Here is a 26,521-nt window from a genome sequence, read left to right as displayed (position 1 = left end):
AGCCTATTTTTGCATTTGATAAAATTGGTAAGAATCATTATTATTTTTTTGAAAAGGATTTATATTTGGAAATGAATACTTTTTGCCTTCAATTAAAGAAAAAATGAAAATATTGGAACGATATAGTAAATATAGGTGAACAAGTCAATCGCAGCTTCGAATCAAAACGCGTGATGGCTCTATAATACATTGCGAATTGGGCATTCGATCGACGACAATTTTGCGATTTTCTATCCGTTTCCGATTTATCCAGTTCTTTGTTATCCAGGTACCACTTCTTTGGGTTTCCATGTTTTTTGTTCTTCCATCTGTTTTCTTTGCTTGAATACACTAGTCTTGTTAGGTTTTACCTTTTCTTCTGGTTTCTTCGGCTGAGAAATTCTCTGATCCCGCTGCTTATTTCCGCCTAGTCGGTTGATTTTACCCTTTTCTTGTAATACCCACGAATTTGCGGTAGGAATTAGAGTTTAGGTTGTAAAGCAGAAAGAGGGCTGGTTATTTGGGTTGGATTGGTTAAAAGACTTTACGATTCTGAGTATTTCGTGAATGGGTTTCTTGTTATTCTCGAACAATAGTATTTCTTGGGGTTTGTTAATTGTACAGGTCAAAAGATTGTAACTTTGTACATGAACTAGAATTAGGCCTTTCTTAGGCCGTAACTTTGAGGTATTTGCTTTCGTGATTGTTAGGAAATTTTTTGGCAATTGTTGCTTCTGTTAAAAGTATCAAAAAGGTGTAAATGGGGGAACATGTGGTGGTAAACGTTGACCAGATCTCAAAACCCACAGCAGTCGAGCCTGGCCAGTCGATGCAGCAGGCTGTGGAATGTGGGCACATTGGGAAAAGTCCGGAAATTGGGTCCTCATCATCAAAAGGTGTGGAAGCCGATAAGGTGGTGGTGGTGTTGGACAATGAGACAGATGAGGAAGTACCTCTTATCGGAGCTGGGGAGTGTCGGATTTGTCAGGAGGAAGATTCTCTCAGAAATCTGGAGAGTCCTTGTGCTTGTAATGGAAGTCTCAAGGTATAGGTTCCATGTTATAACTTTTATTGATTTCGATTGGCTGGTATCGTCTGAATGGCTATTCCGGAGATAATTTGTGTGTGTATATATGATTGCTCTGCGATGGTGTGTTTTCTCGAGGAGTTCCGGTGTGAAGGTTTAATTTTGAAGTCCAGACAGCAAGATTAATAAGGATTGAAATGTTGGAAGGTCCTGGTTTTTTGGAACTTTTTGGCGTAGCAATATTTCGGATTTCGAAAAGGAAATAAACGCATGTACATGGACTAAATTAGCTAATGGTTAAGAAAACAGTTTTTTCTTCTAATTATTATTGTTATATATATATATATATATATATATATAGGAGTAATAGGTTTCAATATATATATATATACCCGTCCAGTTCCATCCACTTTATTTATTCAGAATTTTATTTGTCTCATAGTTTCAGGCCATTTAGGTTTATATGTTGGGTCAGCCTTACATGTGTCATAAACATCTTTTATCCATCTCTTTTACTTGGGAACAGCATGGGTTAAATATTTTACTGAATACCATTGTTTTACAGTATGCTCACAGAAAATGTGTTCAACACTGGTGCAACGAAAAGGGAGACATCACTTGTGAGATCTGCCACCAGGTATGTGAATGAAAATTTGAGTTTTCATATGTGAAGAGAGATTACGTAAATAGATTTTCATTCCATTGCATCTGATTTCTGGGTCTGTCATCTCTGCTCATGGTGCATATGCTTACAAATGTTTGCATCATATCTTCCAATAATATTTTGCCTTCATCATAATTTACCCATTAAACTCATTTTATGAACCATTCTATAAAACCTACCATAGGTGATACAGTGCATTCACATGGAGAAACTGGTGCTTATTGTTAACTGAGAGAGTAGGCGGCAATTCTTCTGCAGGTCATTGACACAAGTGATCAGATTAGGATGTTATTGGATGTTAGCTAGTTTTTTTCCTTTATACTTCTGATATTATATTGTATAATTTGACGATACATTCTTCACTTGACATTCAGCCATACCAGCCTGGTTATACAGCTCCTCCAAGGCCTCCTGCTGACGAAACAACAATTGATATTGGGTATGTTTTGGTTTTTACATGTTGAAATTATGCACACATATTTCTCAACTTTAGTGACTATTTCTTGAAATAGGAAGAAAAATTAAATAGCCTGTTCAATAACTTATAGAATTATTTCATTTTGATCCATCACTTGCATTGAGTTTCTTTTTTTTTTTTTGGGTAAACTTGTAGGGGAGTATGGCTTTCTGGCACACCTCTGGATATGCATGATCCTCGTCTTCGGGCACTTGCGGAGGCTGAACGTCAATTAATTGATTCTGACTATGATGATTATAATAGTACAAACAGTAGTGGTGCTGCCTTTTGCCGTTCAGCTGCTCTAATTGTAAGCATTTATTACTGCTAATATTTTTTGGCATTTTAATCCTTAGTGTATTCCATTGAAAGTTCCGGAAAGAAATATTGTTTAACTCTGTTGGTTAAAGATGTCTTCATTACCCTGAAAATTTGAAGATAGAAAATGGTTGTATCTTAATTTTAAAGAATGCTGACATGACTGTGTCTTTATCCATGGAAACATTGCTTCGAGGTTTCAACTTTTTTGTGAATCATGTTTACGTTAATTTTTATCCATATTCTTGATATAAAAAGGGTGTGGATTCGAGTTTGAGCCACCCCAGGTGCATGTGTGGGGATGTTTTTGTATGTTAGTCCCCACTGTATATTAGTCCCCACTGCCAGTGGGTGGATGTGCCTTTTCTTTGTATTAAAACTTAATTATGCGTTTGAATATTATTGTAGGTACACTGATGGGAAATAAATTGATCTAAATTCGAAAATGGAAATCTGTCTTTGCCACAGATGAATGAAATGTTAATATGGTTTTTATTATTTGAATATTATTTGAATTTTGCTGGACCAACTGAAGTAAAATAATGCAATTTGAATTGGCAGTTAATGGCGCTTCTGCTACTGCGCCATGCTCTGTCCGTCTCTGATGATGGAAATGCAGACACAGATGGAGATCAACAAGATGCGTCAACTTTCTTCTCAGTAAGCCGATGTTAACTTTTCATAATTTAATTTTATGTTACTTTAAAAGAAAAATGAAAAAGTGTTGCTCAAATTTCTGGATTGTTATGCTGGCTATTCAATAAGTGCAGTTGTTCTTGCTTCGAGCTGTTGGCTTTCTTTTGCCTTGCTACATTATGATCTGGGCCATCAGTATTTTGCAGCGACGACGACAAAGACAGGTAAATATGTTTTAATGGCATTGACAAGCATCTGAGTAAAATTCGGCCCATTGTAGGAGCTGCTTAAACAAGCAAAAATGTTATTTTTAGTCATACCATGGAGATGCGATGGTTTAAATCGTCTGTTTATGCAATTGTCTATTTTATTGTGTCCTTTTCCCATATATTTCTAATTTTCTATTTTGGGATTTTTTGCAAATTAAAATCAAATATCATAATACTTTTATTAGGCAAAAATGATCGTCACTTTTAATTTCATAATAAAGTTAACAGTAAGCATCCCTAATAAATCAAAGGGGTAAATTGTATGAAGTCTTTGTAATTTTTAAGCAGAATTAAATTAAATTTGGCGGGCAATCTCAAATTTTTCAGTCAGAAATCTAACGATTGAGAAGCTCTGCTGGAAAATTATAGCATGTATATGATAAGGACTTAAAATTGATTCCTGTAGAATGATAAATAAATTTATGATTAACGAACTAAAGATGTTACACCACCCTTGTCAAGAAATAAAAATGACAATTTACCCTGAGATTAATGTAGACTTTTGTTAATCTTTCGTTGCATCTGTGATTTTGTTGCATAGGAAGCGACAGCGTTGGCAGCTACGCAATTCGCAATCGTGGTCCAATCAGCTCAAAGACAAGGCCTTCTGGTAACCTCAGCTGCACCACCAGTCACTTCACAGGTCACTCCCCAACCAGAACATCCTCAAAGAAACGAAAGTTAACACACTTCAGAAGAGGCTGGAAAAGATCTATTAGTGCCTCTATATCTCCTTTTCGTTCATTTTCTTTTATTCTGAGACAAAATCCTCCTGTGTATATTTCTCGATGAGCTTAAAACTTGGTATACTGGTTTAGAGCATCAGGGTTCCCTTTGGTCGAACATATGTAAAAGGGATCGAAACTGTATGTGTTCGATAAATTTTCTGTATCCTTTTATATTTATATTAATACTAGTCGGAGTCCACTATTTACTGCACATTTCCACTAATCCATTCTGGAAAACGAATGGTTCTTAATTTATTTGTGGGCATATTCTCCGATCATTCAGTGGAGCCACACGTTTTGCTGAAAGTTCTAAAAGGCTATTGCTTTGAGAATGTGCAACTAAACTAAAGATTCCTTGCAGTTCCCTAACTTGATATTGGTAGAGCCATATTACCTTTTAGTACAACACTTGAAACATACATAATCAATACTATCAAAAGCAAAGAAATGGTCAAGACTAGTAATAGCTTAAAGAGAGCTGCTTGAACGGGTCTTGAATAAAAGCACTCAAGGGAGTGGCAAAAAAGGCATAAAAGAAACACATTAACACAAGAAATAAAGATTGGTATTTTTGGCGCATAGGAATGTGCGCTTAGAATTCATTCCAAGTAAAATTTCCGTTTGTTTTAGAGATTATGTTTGGGTTTTTAAGGAAGATGTTCAATTCCCCAATAATCCTTTTTCTTGCCCGTTTCGCTTTATGAATGATTAGAGAACCCGTACTTTGGTTGCTCTAACTTTGTTTCTTAATGAGTAAGGAAGGCTTATTCACAACAAAACCTACAAGTCATATGATAAAGAACGGAATTGTTGCTATGTAAGCAAACCGAAGCGGCTAGTGAAATAACAATGAGAAAAACTTGGGTGCACCCGAGCGGACTTGAATGTTAGCGAACAACATATCATGCAATATCCCCGTGTATGTAGTCTTGTCAGATTAGGGACACGTGGGAATTTCTTGATAGTAATGTGATAGGAACCGTAAGATGATATGGCCAATTCCTAGGAATCCGACACGGTTGAATGACATGGCCAATGACTAGGAATCCGAATTTACTATTTAGGTGATTGGTCTTTGTTAAGATGCAAAAGCAAAAGGAGTGATAGAAATGCAGGAAGGCAAAGGGCAAAAGATGCTTATCTTCTCAAGGATGTTGCTCTAATTACCTTTATTCATCCTTACTATTCAGATTCTTATTTCACCAGCCTTAATTTTGCCTCCATCTCAAGGTCATGATTGGAGAGAATAAAAACTCTTGCATTGATTCTGGGCCCTCATTACTTTACGCTTTAAAGTACCCCCAAATTTCAGGAGTTATATATAAATGATGAAGTAGCACATGAATAAAATAGATCACAAACTCTAATGCCCCTCATTTCCACCCCGAAAGAAACCATGTGTCTTTGTATTTACAGAGCGACCTTGGTATCCATCTGTATAGGATTATTAGCTGTTCATTTACATACTGTTTGTTGCTTGAAAAGCACAGATCTTGCTCTAAGACAAGTCTTACAAGATCAAATTTCAAAGCAAAAAAATAATCGCATACTCGAGGCAGCTGTTGCCAAAATGGTCTTGAATACAGATAAGAAACCAGCATCAGAAAAGAAGAAATTCCATCCAAACAAGTCGTGCAAACTGAGAGTTCCAAGAGGATCTGATCCCATCCATAATCGAACTTGGAGCAAAGACGGGAACCTGTGAAACACCACAAAATTTGCACATTTTGTCGGGTATTTCAAGTTCCTCAAGCCGGATATCTTCTCAAACGGTAAATGAAGTTTACACCATTGGGGAAACACAAATCACCGTTGGAAGGTTGCTTCATCTTAAAATAATTGGATTCTTGATTAATTGGTGGACATGCTTGCGTGTCCCAAGTAATTATATTCATAGTTAAGCGATCATTTTATGGTCAAACTTCAGGTACAGCTGCTATCTTGGGTGTTTTAATTGTTACAGACGTTTTTGAACTTTTTCTTATATGTGAAGTATCTGAGTACTTTCAAAGTTTCAACAAGTTTCCTCTTCTTTATATTCTTCTACCTACAATTTTATGCAGCTATGATTTCTTCCCAGGAATCTTGTTGGGAACTCAGGCAAGATAATCCTTACAAGAATTATTATGGCTTCGTCTTTCGATTAGATAAAGACATATAACAGATGATAAAAATGTTAATAAACACGTGAAATCAGTACGTCAGTTTTATTTGGATCAAATTTAAGTTTAAATCAGTAGAGTACAACAGGAGAAAAAAATCCATTAAAATGACCGAATTCACCCACGATTGAAACTTGACAATAATGGCTTTGGAGTCAAGAATGGTAGGTTAAATCATCGTGTAAAGCATTTTAAATCTTACCAACAAAACAAATAACACAGAAAGAGATCTGAAATGTGTTCATCGTTTAGCTTTCAGTTCAAGATACCTGCCACGAGTGTTCATCCATTAATTTAACAAAAAAAGAGTCACACCAATGCAAGGATCACGATATTAGATAGTGACTCAAAATTAGTAAGGGAAAAGCCCATATTAAGTCAAAGAAATTAAAAATTGAATTTCAGAGTAGCGAGCAGAAGGCTAGAAAATCCCAAAATGCAGTGAAATAGAAACTTTGACAAACTTAACATAACAGGACATGTGTCAACGACAGAAAGAACATATAAATCTCAAGATTTAAAACTTTGCAATACAATTCCATGGGCCCTCGACTAATTGTATTCAAAACTATCTCAGCATATGTGTTGTTCTTCAGCTCTTAGCAGCAACTTTTTCTTTCGCCTTTTGTATCTTCAAAACCTTCTTCACAATCTTTTGTTCTTCTACCAAAAAAGCTCTAATGATCCTACCCAACACAGTAAGACACAAATGTTAGAAATTGTTTAAATCAAACATGAAAACATGTATGATCATAATTTAAATGCACTATTAACCCAACCTTTCCCTGACAGCACTACCAGACAACACTCCACCATAAGGACGATTGACAGTCCTCCGATTTCTAGGTAACCTAGATCTCTTGTACTCAGCGGGTCTCAAGTGAGGAATCTGAAACAAGACAAAATGTCAGGATAGTAAATATTTATGCAAGAAGACGGGCAGAATCAACATGTGGAAAGATAGTAGCTATAAATTATGACATGAGACAGTAGTAACAACTGCAACTTCGTAAACCATCATTTACTTAGTTGTTGGAAACCATTAACAACACAAGTTTATAATCTAGCTCACATAGAACACAGCAGTATCGATGTAAAAGCGGATTCTTCAACAAGATCCTTCCTGGCTAACTTCTTTGAAATCAGAAATATCTTAAAGGCTTCACCGCATACACAAACTTCAACTCCCAAACTTTTATTATAATCCAATGATTGTCCCTTAGCATAACATCTTTGAGTCTCCAAGTTCAAGAAGATCAAAGTTTCCATGGATAAAGAAATAATGATTGGCAAATCGATAAGTTAAAACATATGTATCCAACATTCTTCAAATGTCATGAGACAATTTTTTTTGTTAAAAACGACAATCCAACTTGAAAAACGCGATTCACAATGCAAGAATTACGTCCACGAGTTTAAAGTTCAGCAAAATAGAATTGTCACAAGTATATAATTAACTAAAGTTGGATTGCAACTGAAAGATTTCTGCACCACCCTGATCTCGCAAACAGTGCCACCTTCCAACAACAGCCAATAAAAAGTACGAAAAGCCAGATTAATACAAAATCAAATGAGCATATACTGAACAAATGGGTAAAGTTCATTTCACTAAAGCACATTTAGACCAACAGATTAGGAAAAGAGACGCACCCCTTGGATTCTCTTTCCAGTAACAGGGCATTTAGGACCACTTGCCCTCTTCTTAGTAGTCTGATACACGAGCTTCCCACCTATTTCGACACGCATGACAAAAACCAATCCATGAATAGAAAATCTACAACAAATGCCACAAAGTTGAGAAAAATAACGAGGTTAATTACAAAACAGGAAAATCAAATCTAACAGACAAAAATTCGAAACAGTTGATCACCAAACTGAACAGATTTCTTCATCACAAGTTAATAAGGATTGATACCGGGGGTTTTGACAACACGATGTTGATTGGATTTCGTGGCATAGCTGTGCCGCTTCCTGTAAGTGAGCCGCTGCACCATTTTTCACTGCCAGATTCTCGAATATGGGAACTGGCTCGAAGTTTTCAAACGAAGAGGAAAATGTAAAAGAAGAGCTATTTAAATGGAGGCAAACGCGGCCGAAACCCTAGTTTTCGATCCAAGATATTGTGCTTTGGATTGGGCTGGTTTTGGATTTAGCCCGATAACATCAGGCCAGGTGGTGTTATTTTTTGCCCATTTAAAATATATAATATAATATATCATATCTCATCCATCGTACATATAGCATGTGACATATTGTATATATTATATATTATAAATAATAAATGAACTATATTCGTACAATACATGAATTGTTTATTTAGTGCAAGTTCGGTAAGAACTTATACAAACTGTTCTTTTTATAAAAATAAAATATAATTTTAGTGGGAAATATAAGAAATTGATAAGATTGCTACAATGCCGGTTGGCAAGTTTATTCTGTGTGCCCTCTCTATTTAGAATTTTGATATATTTTAATTAAAATTATAAAAGAAGTGTCGTGCGACAAATCCACTTTTGATTCTTTCAAGAATCCTCAAGAACGTATGAACCTGAGCTTCAAAAGTAAATCAAATATTACAAAAGTAATCAAGAACACAAAGCAACGATCTGCCTATGTCCACTCCCAGAACTCTAGAGTGATTTCACAAAGAGGAATTACAAAAATTTCATCATAGAAGAATAAAATAGGAGACTAATTAATTAAGGAAACTAAATCTAGGCTGTATCAAACAATCTCTCTCATCTTAATCCATAAATCTAATTTTCAGAGAACAGAGGGATTGCCGTGATTTACAGACGTTACAACATGAGGGTTTTCGCGTGGCTAATGGGATCCGATTTCCGAAGATGCATATAACTGGGAGCGACATTTTTTTCAAAATTAACTTTTCCAAGAAACAGTCCTTAAAAATGTGTGACCAAACTTTGAAATATGTTATGCTATTGGCACGGTATTTTAATAATATATAAACACATCAAAAAAAATTGCAATTTCGATTTTGTATATTTGTTTGTATCTTTACAATTTTAAATTCCAGTGACACTAATTTGTGTAAGAATATTTAATAATTACTCGATGAAAATGAAAAACTAAAACCAGTGGAGCAGAATTGTAACCAAATAATACAATACTACAAGTGATAAGGGTATAATGCGGCATCACAACCTTCTAATCGTGGATGGAGTCGATTAGAACATCAACTCAGATGGCTGATTCAACATCTTTTCAGACTCGGAAAAACTTGAATTCTTTTGAAAATTACAAAAAAATTAACCACTTTCAATATCTTTTCAGACTCAAATGCCTGTTTTCTATCCAATAAAAGCTTAACAGTTTCATTAGTCCAACAGAATAGTTCCACGGAAAACAGCTAAATATAATACAACATACAAATAAATATATAAGGATATGCACAAATTATAATCCATAAAACGCTAAATCATCAACCAGGGTAAAAATAACACAAAAATTATAATGATACACACCAGTAATTGTATCAACTCATTGTCTCAGTTAGTTTTCCTTGCACTCTTTACAAGGCCGTGCCTCCAAACCCCCAGCAGCTCTCTTCTCAATAGAATAAGGCATATAAGTACGAAGAATCCGATCCCATGTCACAAAAAAGGGCTGTGAAAAGTTGTACTTGTTTCCATATAACTGGTGATGAATATCGTGATAAGCCGAATTATTTCTGAAGAATAGGTGGAAAAGATTTCCCGGCAGCCATAGCCCACAGTGATCGTCAATGGTTTTGAGGGTAGCAAATGAGAAGAAGAAGATGGAAGCTCGAGGCGACATTCCTGAGACAAGGAAAGATAAAGCTCCACCAACTGTGTCTAGAATAAGACCCTCCAAGGGGTGGTTGTACAGAGCTCCAAAGGCGTATGGGACAACAAGCCGGTGATGTTGAGAGTGGATGTGTCGGTATAAGAACTTGTTATGGTGCATGTATCGGTGCATGAAATATTGCCATGTGTCTAATACCACCATTGCCACAAAAAATTGTCGAGCCAGAATAACGAGGGAAGCCGGTTGAGGTTGCGCCGAGTTGTCGCTTCCGGTAACCTACATGATGAAATATTAGTTCATTCACAAATCAAGAGAGCAACTATCACCCAGGCAGGGATCCTACATTTAATGAGTAGGGATGTAACATATGACATAACGGCATGCTGCCGTCAGAGACATGAAATTTAACGAAATTCTTTTCACATTCATTAGGCAATTTAGTTTCATATTCCAAGCATGCAACACAAAAGAATAAAACATTGGAAACTTTTTCAAATCAGCTAGTTTTTCTCCATTTGGAAACTTTTCCATATCAGGTTCCACGCACCATCTAAAATGATGATGTCATCATATCATCAGAGGCCGGGTACGAAAAGCCAGATGGGAAGATGTTTAAAGCTGTTTTAGGTACGTGTAAAAACAGCTTTGGCAGATAGATAATTCCAATAAACCTTAACTTCCACCATCTAAATTGTCCACTTATAAAAAATTGATCACCGAGACACTTAAGAAGACAAGGTTAGTTTTTTCATTGGTACCAAATAAGGCAGATCTCATCGACTAGAAGGAGCAAGAGGAAAATTAACTCTCTTCAAATGCTCCAAGCCACAGAGACAACCCAAAAAGATGGAAGAATTATTATAAACATCAGCAGGGAATCACAAAGCAACAGAGATACACTTCAAAAATTCAATGAATTGAAGAATATCACAAGGATAATATCTTTCTTGTCAATGTCCTTCAACAGGACAATGCTTCAGCTCAAATACGTAAAAAGGAATACGGTTAGGAATATCTTTTGAAAAGAGAAGTCCCTTTAACCAAAAACATCATCCATACTTTTCACCAACAAAACATACCACTGAAAACAAGTTAGTTATGAACATAAAACGAAAAAATTAACAAGAAAAGAAAGGAACAACAATAAATGTGTATCCAAGATGCGTTGTCAGCATAAAAGTAAAACATAACCATCCCTCTTTATTAACATATGTTAGGGTAAAACCATGCTTATTATTCGAACGGCTAATGCATCTCTGCTCCATAAGCAACAGAAAATAGTCTCCCCCCCCCCCCCCCTCAATTGAATCACTCATTATTATAGATAAAAATTGTTTCCTTACACGGTAAAACTTACTACATCGATCAATTGACGCATCAGCAAACTGAAAGAAAAGAATGAGCTTACAGCAAAGAGCATAGTGGCGACGACTGCCTGAACAGCTTGCTGAAGGAGGACCCCTTTGACCACATCTGTTTTGGGCACCAAATTTTTCTCATCCTCCTCTTTCCTTGTGTGCAACCTGTAACTCTCTAGCGATCCTAACATTACGTAAATTCCTGAATACAGCCAGTACACAATTATCGGAGCAAAAGTGCCCAAAATCTCATCTGAAACGTTTAAACCACTCTTCAATATCTCCATACCTAATTCCTCGCTAAAGAAACCCCCTTTTTTGAGAACAAAACACAGTGGGTTTAGATTAAAGGCAGCAGGATTTCTGTTGGGTTAGAATATGCCTGAATTCTATGAATCAACAACAGAATATGAAAAATAAGACACAAATCCTAGATCCAGACACGAACCTCACCCAACTGGGTTAGCTGCAAAGTGAAAATTGAGACGGAGAAATTGTAGAAATTTTAGGGCAGAGGAATACAGTGTTCCGACGTTGTATCATCTAGGAATCGTGGAAATAGAAATCAGGAGGAACGCCCACTGATTTTTTTTATTATTTATTTTTAATAAATTATCAAATACCAACTTATTCAAAAAAAGAAATAAATTATTAAATAAAATATCAATATACCTTTTTATTTATGTTTAATTTAACAATACATATTTATAATTTTAATATATTGTTCATCTATCGTTATATTCATTATCGAGTTGATATTCCTTCCGTCGTTTATACATCAAACCAATTTACTGTATTTATTATTCATTTGATAGTGAAAAAGTATATCACAATTACTATATACTATACATTAATATGAATTAGTAATTATGGATGAAATTGTATTAAATCAAGACAACTTTAAAAATCTTTTGTTTTTCTCAAATTTATATTATACAACTGTAAAAACATATATTTAATTTATTTTTTAATGGACAGTCGGTCTGTAGAACACGGTTCTCTTCAGCTGCACAAGGTAAGGCAAGGCGAAATGGAGGCCTACTCTGTTCTGAAAGCATTCAAGCCCTTCAAATTACTTCCCATCCAATTCTCTGGCCCAGAAAGCATGGTAGCGCCCGCTGTCAGAAGCCCACCGTTTGCTAACTTGCTCTAGGGCCGCTAGTTCTCCGGCGTTGGGGCAGACTCTACGATCTCCGCCTGCATATGAGACTCATAGTGCTGCTAATTTTTTTTAAAAAAAATATTTTCATGTTTATTTGCACAGCCAGGAGAGGAATTTTGAAAAGAGCATGTGATGGATTGTTGTTGGATGCCGGGGGCACACTCTTGCAATTAGCTAAGCCAGTTGAATACACTTCTTATACCACTGGCCAAAATATGGTTAGTTTGAGCTAGGACCTGGTCGATCTATTTTGGCTTAAAATTATATATGAAATTTGTTTTTGTTTTTCTCTACATTGGAATTAATTTTATTGGTAAAGATGATATCTTGGTGTCAATGTATTGCTATTGTCTATTGAATTACATGGTGGTTGAATTCTAGTGTTAATGTCTCTTCTTAGAATGGTGCCAGCTGCAGGTTTACAAACTACTGCAACTGAGATAAAGGAACGCTTCAGAAGAGCTTTCTTATATCCTTGGCGTGAAAAGCTTCGATACCATGTTCACATGTCTCCCGAGTTTCAAAGGAATTTTCAAGAAATTAATTGAAACGGAAGGACAGACACATTTAAGAATCTGCATCTTCAATTTACTCAAATGTATTTTTTTCATGCTTTTGGAACTCTGGTTCTGGTTATTTAGGACACAAGCTACTTCAGTTATATTTGTGACGTTGGAATGATCTAGTCTATGTGTTAAGAGTTGTTGATCTTTGGCACTTTTGTTGTTTATGTCATGTGTGTTTAAAATGTACTCAATTATGACCACTGGAGGGGTAATTGTTATAAGGAATCATTTTTCGCAATGTAAGGCATTTAAAGAGTTAAATGTGAAAAAATTAGAAAGATGGTGATGATATGTTTGTTTTTTCACCTGGTTATGTGCTCAAAATCCAACTAACAAAGAGGACATTTTAGGCTCTCGGAACACCTATTGATGATAGTGGGAGTCCTAACAGCTTGGTCAAGTTTAAAAGCATCAAGTTTCTCTGAACCAAGAATCCAATTTTTCTATAATTGACAGGGCGATGGCAAGCCATTTTAGAAACTTGTGGTTTCTGAAGCCACCAGCTGTGAGAACGAGGATTACTTTGAAGAAGTATATGAGGTGAACTTTTTTGGGCTCTAGTTGTTCAAAACAGATTGCTCTCTCGATTTTTTTTTATCATACTACACAGAATTTTTAGGTAATGTTAGCAAAACACAATGGGTTTCTAGCATCTCATCTGATATTGTGCTTTTTTAACAGTATTATGCAAATGGGGATGAATGGCATCTTCCGGGTGGAGCATATGAAACTATTTTGTGTTTGAAAGATTCTGGAGGTCATCACATATCTTTATATTTTGTTGCATCCTTCATTGAAACTTACCAAATTGCTATTGTAATTGTAAACCTGTTTTCATGTTTAAACTGAATAATCTCTCGGTCAAATGGCTGTCGTGTCCAACTGTGACACCGCTTGAGGAAATTATTGAAGGATCTCAATGTATTAGACTTGTGAGTACCAAAGTTTCCTTGTGAATGATTCCCTAGTGCACAAGTAACTTAATTTTGTTTTGGCATTTGAGTGCTTCGAGTTTTTCTAGTGAAAAAAGAAACACAAATTTTGGAAATCTTGTAGGCCATTTTATTGGTCGAAGAAACTCTTATTTGGCCTAGGGCGTTGGACTTGTCTACTAATTCTTACAACGATTATTTTTCATTTTTGATTTATATTTGATGCTGTCAGCATATCCTCAGAGGTCAGGTACGAGAAGCCAGACGGGAATATATTTAGAGCTGCTTTAGGTATGTGTAAAAGCCGCTAATCCGTTTTACCAGTCATGAATAGATCACGTCTTATTCGTATCCATTTGTTACTTCACTTATCAAATAAAATAATATATGTCTGTCAAAAATGACTTATAAATAGTTTTTATGATAAAATAAAATAACAACCTATATAATCATTTATGAAAGAATGCTTATTAGTAAACAGTTGTTTGTTAGATTAAGAAAACACAATCATCCAAATCATTAAATATATATCAGGGGAAAAACAAACAAAGGTGAGGCGTTAATTTTCATGTTATTTATTTATTAAAATAAAACGTAAAAAGAAACGTTTGTGAATAATTAAATAGATTCTCTGGAGAATTCGAATCACAGTTCGTAACGACGTTGAAAATATAAGAGGTGAAAAGACAAGCCTTGCGTCACATGAACGCCACCAGCCTTTGAGTAGCAGCATTCTCCAGGCATACGCTAAATCATTTATGGCGGAAAATATTCACAGCCAACGCCCTCTATACGGCGGTGCAATCACCACTTCTTTCCCGATGCGTTTCCAGGTTTGCCATTTGTTTCCTTCGAGATTAATTTGCGTTAATTGATGCTTTAGTGTGTGTTAAATCTATGTGTAGGATGTCAGTGAGATACGCCAAGTTCCCGATCATCAGGTCAGTTACTTATTTAAGACTGTGTTTCTTCATGCTCGCGTTGGTCAATTTTTTTTATAATTTTACAGGAGGTTTTTGTAGACCCAACTCGGGATGAGAGCTTGGTATTTGAACTGCTCGACTTGAAGGCTGATGTGGCTGATCAAGAAAGTGCCTCGTGGTTTCTTAGAGACCTTGCCAATGAGCAAGACGCTGAGCGGACGGTGGTATAATTTTAGTTTTATTTTTTTGATTCAGTGATTATGTTTCATTAGTCAATGATCAAGTTGGCCCTTGATAAATTAAGGTGCTCGAACAGTCGGGGATATTTGAGGCTTGTCAATTGCCGTTTATAAACACTCCTGCTATCGTCACTACTGCAGTTGGACAAATGGTGTGGCACAACTTTTCAAGTTTATTCACTTCAGTTCCTTGGATGATGTAATTCTTGATTTCTCCCTTGCTCTGTAGGCCGTGTCGAAGGGAAGACAGGGAAGGGAAGCGCAGAACATTGTAAAGGTAAGCACTTTTCTTGTTTCTAACCGCCAATATTTAAGCTTGTTTCTGGAATCTCAAGATACGGTTTTTCTAGGTTTATCTAGCTAATTTACGCCTTAAGGACGTTGCGACAGATGTTCTGGTCACTGCTTACGAGCCTATGTTGATAAAGTAAGTTGAAAAGCTCAATATAATACATCAATTCTTGCCGAAACTAACGAACGGGTCATTTTTTTCTCATTGCATTGCTTTTCTTATTGTATAGCCCTTTGAGTGAAAGTGCTGCGGCGGTTGGTGCTGGCTTGGCAGTACCTGCTTTACAGTCCGGTTTTATGCCAATGGCGGAGATTTTTAAAGTTGCTGTCTCCTAATTTCAAAGTGAATGACTGGAGTCTTTTTGGTGCTGCTGATTGATTCTGAATTTGAAATACTCATGATCTTGTTTTTATGTTTCAAACTGTCAATTTCTTTTCGCAACTAATCTTCATCACACAAAGTCATCTCGTCTAAATAACTTTTACTTGTTTCTGATTTCTTCTCAACTCATTGTGACGATGCGTGCGTATTTGCAATATACAAAATGATTTTTATATGCTTCACTAGAGAGTGTCTGTTATGAAATTTTGACCTTTTAATAATCAACACGTGATATCGACTTTGACCAAAATACGAGAGATTCACATCATAAAGTTGAGCAACACTTCTACATATTTAGGAATGTTAATTGTTTTTGTGAAGAGAATTCTTTAGTCCCGCGTACTTTTTCCCAATTAAATCTCTCTGTCTTTTCAACAAACATTTAAATATCCAAAACTCTACACATACAATAAAATTGAGAGATAAATCTTTCTGATTAACTAATTCAATCAACGAATGTTTCGATACTTATTCATCACTCGGTTTTTTCCAATGTAGTTGGGGCAATTGTGAATTTTCAAGTTTTTGTGGGACTTACATGCAGATAAATATACTTGGCACGAAAATGACAAAACTAGGCCATCTCAATCATCAAATCCCATATTTTCAAAAAAAATAAAATAAAATAATCAAATCCCACGTTCAAACTAACTTTCAGTTGGTGCTTCGGCATTTTCCTGGAATAATAAAGACTGTTGATCACGAATAGATTATATGACAGAAAGAGAGAGAATACAAGAAAATATTGAAATTCTATACAAGGTTTGCACGTTTGAGAGTCAGCCTGCAAAATTCAACGCATCCAAATCCCAAAAAGCTCTGTAACAGAAAGACCCTTTTCGATTCCACAATCAAATTCTATTTCTGGGTCTCGTTTTTCTTCGTTATTGTTGCTTCCTGAGATTTTATGATTGGGAGCGGAGAAAATACCTACCATTTTTGTTCTTAATTCGACTCCATTAGTATTGCATTGTAGATTTTTTTGAAGAAAGTTTATTGGTGACGTAATCCCAATTCTTTGTAGGCTTACTTTTTCCCATGTTCATATAAACATGAGCAAGAAATTCTGGAGAACTAATTATTAGGGTTGTTCAGATTCCTTCATCACGAGTGGTTACAGCTGTTTCAGAGTTAAGCAGGCATTTTTTAAAAAAAATCTGGTGCTTTGTATTTTGATCGAAGGCCTGATATTCCTCGAATGCTTTAAATATTTCCACCAAGAGCTAGCCATTGTGCTTCTCAGGGGTTACGAGATGGGGTAAACCAAGAAATTGGATCTTGGAGCTCAGGTCTGCGTTATATGGCGCAGAATAGGAAGGGGAGGACATTCATTGTTTATTACTGTAATGGGTGTTGTCTTAATTGTTTGGTTGATGTGCCTAGTCATATTACGACGTGAATGGGTGATTTGCAGAGGTCTAGTCTCGTGGAAAGAGACATCGATCAGGTACTCAAAATTTACGCTGTTCATCTTTCATTCTAAATTAGCGTCATCTTCACTTTTAAGTCTTGTTTGCAACATATAAATGCTCCTTTATGATAAAGTTTTGATAAAAACGGGACGATGATAAATTGTGATTGAGTATTATTGAAACTACATGCTTAAGAAGTTTTTGTGTGTAGGCCATTACATCCCTAAAGAAGGGGGCATACTTGTTGAAGTATGGGCGTAGAGGGAAGCCAAAATTTTGCCCATTTCGAATTTCTACAGTAAGTTTTATTTCCATAGAAACTCTGTACATCTTATATTCCAACTGGTTTTTTTGCATTTTTTGGTAATTCTTTTGATACATTTTATGGTAGTTCGGGTGATATATTTTTAATTTTTGGTAAGTAAAAGTACGCACTCACATGATAATTCTCGTTATATATTTTCCTTCTTGGAAATGGAAGTTCTGATAGTTCATTTAATGGGCTCAGCTTGTAGTCAGTTCAATAACTGAGTTGTTGATGCTTCCAGCCAGAATATCTTGATCCCCAAAGTAAAAAATCATCCAACTTCAGTTATTGATCAACCGGTTACTTTCAAGTGCTTGATTTTATTTATGTCCCAGGAGATTCTTGAGTTGAATTTGATGGACCTTTCTTATTGCGTAGAAGTTATTCCATCTTTCCTTATCAGTTCAGTTACTTTGTTCTTATGGATCAATTTCAGGACGAATCTAAATTGATATGGTATTATGGAAAAGATGAAAAACAACTAGAGCTACGGCAAGTTTCAAGGATAGTTCCTGGACAAAGGACGGTAATTGTGATGGTTTGATTTCTAAATTGAAGGAGTGGCTTGTATACAGTTCTAATTTTTCCTTTCATTTATTCCCCATTAGTAGACACAATATAAAGGCATAACATTCAAGATATTCTTTTTATTGGATGGGTGAATATTTTTGCCTCTTAGCACTGCGTGATGCAGATTCCTGAAAATTTTGTAGCCTTTCTGCATTTTATTTGCTTAATAGGTCGGTTCCATTGTGGTCAATTTATTTTTGTTTGACATTATCTGTTCGAAAGAGAGAAAAACGACCTTTCCTTTGTTTTCCCAAAGAGGAAAATGCCAAGTGTATACTGTGATACTAAATTCAAATGTTTTGCATTTTTCATTGGCTGTTGGAAAAGCGAAGGAAATTTGGGTGGTGACTACTTTATTGTAAAGGAGCTACACAAATTTAAGTCTTAATATTTATCTATTGAATAAGTAGATAAAATGTTCGACCTTCAAAGGCCATTAGAATCTCAGAGTCAAGGCTTATTTGATGATTTTCCTTGAAGTGCTGTCAAAAGTTTTTTTTGGGGATGGATTTGTTTGCATCAACATATTTAAAATTAGTAACATGTTCCTTATCGTAATTAAATTTTGTAAAATGAAAGATTTTACAGTTATTGCCCTTTACCAAATGTTATGATGGTATGAGCATTCATAGCATTTGACTGACATGATCATCTTCCTCCTGCCAGCCAATATTTCAGCGGTATCCCCGGCCAGAGAAGGAATACCAATCATTTTCACTTATATATAATAATAGATCCTTAGATTTGGTGAGTTTCTTTTTGTATATTTTATTCTTATTACATGTCGGTCATGAGGAGTATGTTCGATGTTAAACATATTGGTGTTCCATACGGCGCTATTATTGGATTTAGATGTTTACCATTTCTGTAGTATTTAGTAACTAAAATTTGTCAGATATGCAAAGATAAAGATGAAGCCGAGGCTTGGTTTGTTGGTTTAAAAGCCCTAATTGCTCGCGGTAGCAACAAGAGAATAAGAAATGAGGTACTGAATGATTGTGCATTATCAGATCATCCACAAGGTCAAAGGGTCATTCCACCATCATCTGTGAGTTTCTGAGTCTTATTTCTCATTTGACTTCTTGGAAATAAACCAATCTGTGTGGAAAATTTTTACTATTTATTTCCCTTTTCCCTCCCTCTCATCAGACAAGTTTAATTTCTTCAGGATACAGGAGACAACCAGAGAGCTGAAAATATTTCTCAGAACCGACTGGGAAAAGCATTTGCTGACATTGTGTCCTACACTGCAGTGGCCAAGATTTCTCAGTCTGAATCAATAACGTGCTCGCCTATCTTGCTCTCAGTTGGGTCTGTAGATGACTCCAATGCTCCCCGAACATCTGGATGCGAAACATTTCGGTTGAGTCTTTCTAGTGCTGTGAGTTCATCAAGTCAAGGTTCTTGTATGGAGGAGTTTGATGGCTTGGGCGATGTGTTCATATGGGGAGAAGACACTGGGGATGGAGTGGTGGGAAGTGGTTTGGCTACAGGCGATAATTCGATTAACATTAAGATCGACACTCTCTTACCCAAGGCATTGGAGTCAACCATGGTTCTTGATGTAAATAGTATTGCTTGTGGTCACAAACATGCTGTTTTAGTCACTAAACAAGGACAAATGTTCAGCTGGGGTGAAGAAGTGGGTGGGAGGCTAGGGCATGGAGTGGAAGCCGATACATCCCAGCCAAAGCTTGTTGAAACTCTTAGTGGAATGAGAATTGCAATGACAGCATGTGGCATGTATCATTCTTGTGCCATTACACTTTCTGGTGATCTATATACTTGGGGTGATGGTTCTCATGGCTGTGGTTTGCTTGGTCATGGAAGTGAGGCAAGTCATTGGATCCCAAAAAAAGTGGGTGGCACCATCGAGGGCTTACAAGTGGCATATATCTCTTGTGGGCCTTGGCATACAGCAATATTGACATCTGCTGGCAGGTTGTTCACTTTTGGGGATGGAACATTTGGCGCTCTGGGACATGGAAATCGTTGTGGTACCAATATTCCTAGAGAAGTGGAAGCTTTAAAGGGATCACGCACGATTAGGGTTGCCTGTGGTGTATGGCACACTGCAGCAATCGTGGAAGTAACCTCTCAATCTTCTAATTCAGGACAATCTGACCTATCATTATCTGGAAAGCTTTTCACTTGGGGGGATGGAGATAAAGGGCGTCTTGGTCATGCTGATAATGTGCCAAGATTAACTCCTGAGTCTGTTTCTTCGTTGAACGACACAAATTTTTCTCAGGTAGCGTGTGGGAACAACCTCACTGTTGCTCTTACAAGTTTAGGACGAGTATACACCATGGGAAGCCCTTCTAATGGACAGCTGGGGGTTCCAGGGTCTGATGGAAAATCGCCAACTTGTATAAAAGGCGATATTTCTGACAGTTTCGTGGAAGACATAGCTTGTGGTTCATATCATGTTGCAGTTTTGACTTCAAAAGGTGAAGTTTATACCTGGGGGAAGGGCACAAATGGGCAACTAGGCCATGGTGACATTGATGACCGGAACACGCCTACTCTCGTTAACCTTTTGAAAGATAAACAAGTTAAGAATATAGCATGTGGTTCAAATTTTACTGCCGTTGTATGTCTTCATAAATGGATATGTAATGCGGACAATTCGGTGTGCTCTGGCTGCCGTAACCCTTTCAATTTCAGAAGAAAACGTCACAACTGTTACAACTGCGGACTTGTCTTCTGCAAAGCATGTAGCACTAGGAAGTCCCTCAAAGCCTCCTTGGCCCCAAGCCTGAACAAGCCTTATCGTGTGTGTGATGATTGTTTTGCCAAATTACAGAAAGTGACAGATTTTGGATCAGATCCTCGTATTCCTAAAGTTAAAAGTTTAGGTTCGCTTTGTAGGCCTACTGAATATTCTGAAACCGGGGTTCCTCATATACCAAGATTAATTTCAAGATTCTCATCTGCTGACTCGATCAAGTCTGGAAGAAATTCCACATTCACCACGAAACCTGAGTCAAACGATAATCTTGTTTTTCCTTCTGAGAGGGCAAGCACTTCTTCAAATGGAGCTTTGAAAAATTTGGTTTCGTTATCTGTTCCTAGTTCTAAAATGGTTTCTAGGTCAACATCACCGTTTCTGGGGAGTAATGCATCAACGTCACCACCTCCTTTTTACATATCAGAAGCGACATCAGACGACGCAAGGAGTAGCAACAATTGCTTAAACCAAGAGCTCAAATTTTTAAAGGCACAGGTGAGCTCTTTAAATTTATAGAATACAAGACTTGATAACTAGATACCTTCATTATCCTTTAAGACATCTGTGCCTAAGTCAACTTTTTGCAAACTCCTGTTCTTGTTTTCTATATATTCTAACGAAGCATTCACCGTTATAGATTCTGTCTTATCCTTTTGTAGGTAGAAGAACTTACAACGAAATATCAACTTCTTGAAGCTGAATCGGAAAGAAAATCAGAACAACTGAAAGACATGAGTGATCGGGCCTTAAATGAAGCCGAAAAAGGTAAAGTAGCCAACGAAGTGATCAAGTCTCTGACCATTCAGGTTTGTTTTTTCTCACAACCAACCTCTTATTACCGTATAATCAAGCTTAAGTCTCGGTATATTGACAATTCAAAACTCAAGCAGTTGAAGAAAATGGCTGGAAGATTGCCTGCTGAACAAATTGCCTGCAGCAACTTGGATAAAAATATTGGGAAACCAATGAGTGAAACGAATCGCCCATCCATTGGAAGCAGTGTGACCAGCATAACCTCTCCTAAGAGTGAATCTAGTGATGGTTCAATGAGTCCACCTTTATCCAATGGAACAAAGGCTGAAGTACAAAAGCCAGAGTGGATTATACACGATGAGCCTGGTGTGTATATAACTCTCGTCTCCTTACGAAACGGCGTCAATGAACTAAGAAGAGTACGATTCAGGTAATCTTTCCCTTTATATCTTTTATATATTTTTTTCTTTTTTGCATTCTTAATCCATCACAACTTGTTCCAAGTTCAGTTAAGATGTACAAATAGTTAAAGAGATATTATCTTCAAAGGAATGATCCACTCTTCTTCTTAAAAATTTTAGCGGAGTTGTCGTATTTTCTTCGACACTCAAAATCTTGATTATAGACGGTCATTTATAATTTGTTGTTCGCTACAGTAGAAAACATTTCACAGAGGAAGAGGCGGAGAAATGGTGGGCTGAAAATGGAACAAGGGTCTGTGAACGATACGACATCCAGACCATGCAATAGCATGCATATTGAAGGGCCTTTAGTCTACAGGTCTTGGCTACCCTCGCTCTCTCACGCAGAATATATCATAATTTTTTGGCATTGATTCCCGAGCATTCATGAAGCAGCTGAATGAATGCAGTAAGGGGAGATCTTTTCCATTCTTACAGATAGATGTATATAAGTTCACATAGAAGTTGTACATCTTTTGAGGTTTGTCTAATTTTTGGTCAGCCGAAATTTTTTCACATGAAAACCGAGAAATCGATTTTTTTAGAGGTTGCAAAGTATTTCATACCATATTAATTTGTTTCTAGTTTATATACAGGTTTATGTTCAGGCTTAAGAATTTTTAGTCGAGTTTGAGTCGCTCATCTAGCTAGTTGTAGTTGATTTTACGAAATCGAGTATAAGTTAGAGAATAGCATATATTATTTCAGTATATTACAATATTTAATCTACTATGAATTAAACATATAAATTAATAATAACAATAATTTTTTCAAATAATAATGTGAACGAAAAAACTCGATTTATTCGAGTTTATCCTACATTTCTTGTTTGTGCATCTCCCTCCTCATCATGTTAAAATGTCAACTTTTAACATTTGCTGTTTAATAAAAATATTATACGATATTTAGTAAGTATATGCACTTCAAACTATTTAAGTTTTAGATAAAAGAAAAAAAAAATTACATTCGAATGAAATGATTTAGACTCGAGAAAAATATCTATGAGATAAATTTCAAATGACTCCATTTTATAAAAATTTGAAATTCATTGCATTAGGTAATATAACAAGTTAAAATTTTAAATGAGATATTTGTACTCCGTGGAAACCAAGATCGATGGATTTACTTTGGATTATTATTTATCTGATGTTCAAGTGGTTCATATATACGCAACAATATGTACTTCAAAATTTTGTTTATCAAAACTGAAATTTAATAATATAAAATAATAAAACCGCATTGAAGTTAATATATATGATAAAAATTTCGATGTTCCCATAGATAAAACATGTCAAAAATTTGTCGTGATCGAATTTCAAATGTACTTCACTAATTGATGGTGGTTCACTTCGTAGCTTATTTGCTAATAGTTAATACGGATATAATAAAAAAAGTAAAATAAAAAATAATTTAACATTCACGATTTTCTTTAATTTTAAAATGTGGTAGGAAAAAAAAAATATGTGATCCTGAAATTTTCAACGTGATCATCGGTTGATGATCCGCCACGTTGACATATATGTCTAAGCCAGTAGAGAATTTAACTACCAACGAGGTGTTATCCATTTTAGTCCGATATAAGTAAGCCATTGGCCATGGCCACCGCCTCGTCAGTCACTCGTTTACCCTCCGCTGCCGCTTCCCACCACTGGCACCCATGCTTAATAACCAAACTGCCTTTCCCCAGCCACATTCCCATATCCCCCCGCCCAACCAGCAGGCTCCACGTGTCCTCCAAGCCCATCACTGCCTCCGCCTCCGCCACATCCAAGAAAGACGAAGAAACCATCTTTTTCGACGGCGGAGCTCACTATGGAGACCTCTTAGCAAATATTATCCTGGGCTTCACTCTTCTTTGGCTACCATTATCGTTGGCCGCTGTATTTAGGGCATTTTTTCTGAGATACAGGTTTACTAACTTGAGGGTTACTGTCATATCTGGGCTGACAGGGCAGGACAGAAGTGACTTCTCCTACGATGTAATCAAAGATGTTCGGGTTGTACCAAGATTTATTGGTGAGTGGGGTGACGTTATCATCACCTTGAGAGATGGAACCGAGGTGGATTTGAGGAGTGTTCCTAAATTTAGGGAAATTGCAAAATATTGTCTGTCTATGGCTGATAAGCCTGTGGTTTTGAAGGATAGTGCATCTAAAGGATTTTGAGGAGTAACAGGACCTTTTTCTTGTCAATGTTTGTAAGTTTTGTGTATTTTAAATCCTATAATTTTGTTGATGTATGTGTAATGTTGGTGGTTTTCGAGATTTAATAAAAAAATTGTTTTCTTTTGGGGTATAAATGGAGAATTCGTTCTTTTTTCTCATGTAACTATAAGATATTTTATGTTAAAAATTGATATTTGAATTTAATTCAACCTAAGTTAGCTTGAGAAGGATTGTCCAAGTTCATATGTGTAACTTTCAGATATTTTATCCAACCGATGATGGATAACTTAAAATCGCTCTCACACACAAGAATGAACATCTGGAGACAAACTACCCAAATATGGGTAGAACGATTGACCCAACAATGAACAATCCAACACATAACATTGGAACATGAGCTTTGATATCAAGTTAAGATTGGGACTTGGACTTAATTCAACCCAACTTGGACTCCACTCAACCACAAAAGCTAGCTCAGGGGAGAGAATTGTTCAAGCTCATATATGCGATTCTCAGGTATTTTATCCAATAGATGTGGGACAATTAAGATGTTAAGATTGGGACTTGGACCTAACTCAACCCCAAAAGCTAGTTCAAGGAGAGATTGTCCAAGCTCATATATGCAACTCTCGTGTACTTTATCCAACCGATTACGTATCTTTCAGACTATTTATTTATTTTAATTTAACCGTATCTTATGTCAAAGTTTGAAATTCACCATCTACAGGTGCTAGTAGCTTAGAGAAACCGTTGTCCAGTTTGTGGAGGGAGTATTTCAAATCTTTGATTTCATGTTCGCTGTAGCTCACATATATTTGATATTAATCCTGTTTCACAACGCAGCTTGTGGTTGCACCAAGTACACTAGAATCTTTTTAGTCTTTGATGGAGTGATTGGTATTAAATTCAGCAAATGTGATGATTCAGCAACTAGATAGTGAATTCTTGGAGGTATATTACTACTAGTGGCTGCTCCATATCTCAGTGCAAGGTAATTGAGGTAGTTAGAGAATGGAAGATTTGATAACCAATTTTGGTGCCAACCTCAACTCACATGCCACCATATCTATTTACAGTTAATTAATTTCGGTGTCCCGGTGCATATCCTTGATCAAGAGCTAATGTGTTATGTGTTATACCTGTTGAATCAATGTATGAAGTTCCATATGCTGAAGCTTTCGAATCTTACCTGTCCCTGCTATAGGCATCACACGATATATATAACAATGTTGCTTGGGGGCATGAGTTTTGATGAAAATGGTTTTCGTAGTTGGTTCTCTTAACCCAAGTATTAGTCCAGGTTACTGAAGGAGGTCTGTGGCCCAAAGTTTTAAGGCAGCGTATATATAGATAATGAAATCTGGTAGCTTCAAACAAGATAGAAGCGAAAAAAGTTTTTGCTGCCCCACTTGTCCATTCATTCATCTTAAATCATGTGTGTTAGCTCGCGTGGCCTCTGTTACCTTCTTGGAGATCGATGTTAGTTTTGGGTTTGGGCTATAAAGTTGAGGCCTTCAAAAAAAATTCTACTATGGGACGATGTATATGCTTTTCAACTCGTTCTAACATTTAAAAGTAACTAAATTTTTCATGACAAAAAAGTTTAGTGAAGAATTCCAGGTGATTCTAAATACAAAATCTATTGCAGTGCAATGAAATGTTTGTATAGTATTTACATTTATATCCTATCAAAATTGAACTTTTTCTTATTTTCATACATGTATAAAGATGCTTATATTCTAAAGCACTAGTCAATTAAATAACGAGGAAAAGGAAAACTGAAAGTTAATATAACAGGATGAAGAAGCCAATATTTCGTCAGATTAATACATTTCTCCTTTCTCTGAAGTGTGTATATCGCATCTCATTAATTATATTTTACATTTGGTGAAAATAGAGTCTCAGTCTCATCCTAAACAACAAGAGTCAAATATATAACAGGAAAAAGCAAAGGCACTAGATTGGCTGGCTGGCTGGCTAGGAAATCTTTGATAGAACAACGTGGTGTGCTATCTGCAAAAACTGGCCTTATACAATGGAAGATGCTAAAGAAGAATATAATTCATGTAAACTGAATAACATCACGTTGTGTCGCAGTCTCCCTTTTTACTACACCCAAATTACCACTTGAGAATAAAATATTCAAAGGTTGTGTGCTCTATCCAATCCTCATATTTTTTCTGTATCTCTTATTTGTGAGAGAAATCACTTGGGGTCCTAAATCCAAATAAAAAACTTTA

At 36.2% G+C, this 26,521-nt stretch overlaps 6 protein-coding genes and 1 long non-coding RNA gene across 10 annotated transcripts; 4 read left to right on the top strand and 3 right to left on the bottom strand.

Moving 5' to 3' along the window:
• The first annotated feature begins 113 nt into the window (after positions 1 to 113).
• LOC142552618 (uncharacterized) lies at positions 114 to 5,778 on the top strand. Its single transcript, XM_075662332.1, has 8 exons — positions 114 to 268; positions 690 to 1,024; positions 1,572 to 1,643; positions 2,045 to 2,109; positions 2,284 to 2,437; positions 3,007 to 3,105; positions 3,216 to 3,305; positions 3,892 to 5,778. Exons 2-8 carry the CDS (start codon positions 740 to 742, stop codon positions 4,033 to 4,035), a joined length of 909 nt encoding a protein of 302 aa, XP_075518447.1. The 5' UTR covers positions 114 to 268; positions 690 to 739; the 3' UTR covers positions 4,036 to 5,778.
• An 835-nt stretch (positions 5,779 to 6,613) lies between these two features.
• Positions 6,614 to 8,392, bottom strand: LOC142552621 (large ribosomal subunit protein eL34-like). The gene is made up of 4 exons (XM_075662337.1): positions 8,156 to 8,392; positions 7,891 to 7,970; positions 7,020 to 7,129; positions 6,614 to 6,926 (listed from the first exon to the last, which is right to left on the bottom strand). The coding sequence occupies exons 1-4, from the start codon at positions 8,232 to 8,234 to the stop codon at positions 6,833 to 6,835; spliced, it is 363 nt and encodes a 120-aa protein (XP_075518452.1). The 5' UTR covers positions 8,235 to 8,392; the 3' UTR covers positions 6,614 to 6,832.
• A 1,135-nt stretch (positions 8,393 to 9,527) lies between these two features.
• On the bottom strand, positions 9,528 to 11,979 carry LOC142552619 (sphinganine C4-monooxygenase 1-like). Its single transcript, XM_075662333.1, has 2 exons — positions 11,438 to 11,979; positions 9,528 to 10,305 (listed from the first exon to the last, which is right to left on the bottom strand). The coding sequence occupies exons 1-2, from the start codon at positions 11,672 to 11,674 to the stop codon at positions 9,754 to 9,756; spliced, it is 789 nt and encodes a 262-aa protein (XP_075518448.1). The 5' UTR covers positions 11,675 to 11,979; the 3' UTR covers positions 9,528 to 9,753.
• Positions 11,980 to 12,623: 644 nt separating this feature from the next.
• On the bottom strand, positions 12,624 to 13,088 carry LOC142552622 (uncharacterized). The gene is made up of 2 exons (XR_012821850.1): positions 12,977 to 13,088; positions 12,624 to 12,778 (listed from the first exon to the last, which is right to left on the bottom strand). It is a non-coding gene; the product is annotated as an uncharacterized LOC142552622 (long non-coding RNA).
• Positions 13,089 to 14,214: 1,126 nt separating this feature from the next.
• LOC142552620 (uncharacterized) lies at positions 14,215 to 15,999 on the top strand. Of its 2 annotated transcripts, XM_075662334.1 has the most exons (8): positions 14,215 to 14,338; positions 14,674 to 14,880; positions 14,953 to 14,988; positions 15,057 to 15,194; positions 15,275 to 15,361; positions 15,439 to 15,486; positions 15,560 to 15,636; positions 15,731 to 15,999. In XM_075662334.1, exons 2-8 carry the CDS (start codon positions 14,806 to 14,808, stop codon positions 15,834 to 15,836), a joined length of 567 nt encoding a protein of 188 aa, XP_075518449.1. In that variant the 5' UTR covers positions 14,215 to 14,338; positions 14,674 to 14,805; the 3' UTR covers positions 15,837 to 15,999. The 2 variants fall into 2 exon arrangements, with proteins under 2 accessions (XP_075518449.1, XP_075518450.1); XM_075662335.1 differs by lacking the exon at positions 14,953 to 14,988.
• A 490-nt stretch (positions 16,000 to 16,489) lies between these two features.
• On the top strand, positions 16,490 to 22,695 carry LOC142552617 (PH, RCC1 and FYVE domains-containing protein 1-like). 3 transcript variants are annotated; one of them, XM_075662330.1, is made up of 9 exons: positions 16,490 to 17,329; positions 17,506 to 17,592; positions 18,038 to 18,139; positions 18,838 to 18,918; positions 19,067 to 19,219; positions 19,340 to 21,397; positions 21,562 to 21,708; positions 21,793 to 22,085; positions 22,315 to 22,695. In XM_075662330.1, the coding sequence occupies exons 1-9, from the start codon at positions 17,282 to 17,284 to the stop codon at positions 22,403 to 22,405; spliced, it is 3,060 nt and encodes a 1,019-aa protein (XP_075518445.1). In that variant the 5' UTR covers positions 16,490 to 17,281; the 3' UTR covers positions 22,406 to 22,695. The 3 variants fall into 3 exon arrangements, with proteins under 3 accessions (XP_075518445.1, XP_075518446.1, XP_075518444.1); XM_075662331.1 differs by having other exon boundaries at positions 16,492 to 17,329; positions 18,038 to 18,127; positions 22,312 to 22,693; XM_075662329.1 differs by having other exon boundaries at positions 16,492 to 17,329; positions 22,312 to 22,693.
• Positions 22,696 to 23,658: 963 nt separating this feature from the next.
• LOC142554365 (uncharacterized) lies at positions 23,659 to 24,433 on the top strand. Its single transcript, XM_075665034.1, has one exon. It carries the CDS (start codon positions 23,712 to 23,714, stop codon positions 24,279 to 24,281), a length of 570 nt encoding a protein of 189 aa, XP_075521149.1. The 5' UTR covers positions 23,659 to 23,711; the 3' UTR covers positions 24,282 to 24,433.
• The last annotated feature ends 2,088 nt before the right edge of the window (positions 24,434 to 26,521 follow it).

This window comes from Primulina tabacum, chromosome 8 (assembly GCF_025594145.1).
Source record: "Primulina tabacum isolate GXHZ01 chromosome 8, ASM2559414v2, whole genome shotgun sequence".
Classification (NCBI taxonomy): domain Eukaryota; kingdom Viridiplantae; phylum Streptophyta; class Magnoliopsida; order Lamiales; family Gesneriaceae; genus Primulina; species Primulina tabacum.
The sequence above is the reverse complement of the archived record's forward strand: the minus strand, read 5'-3'. Positions and strand labels throughout refer to the sequence as shown.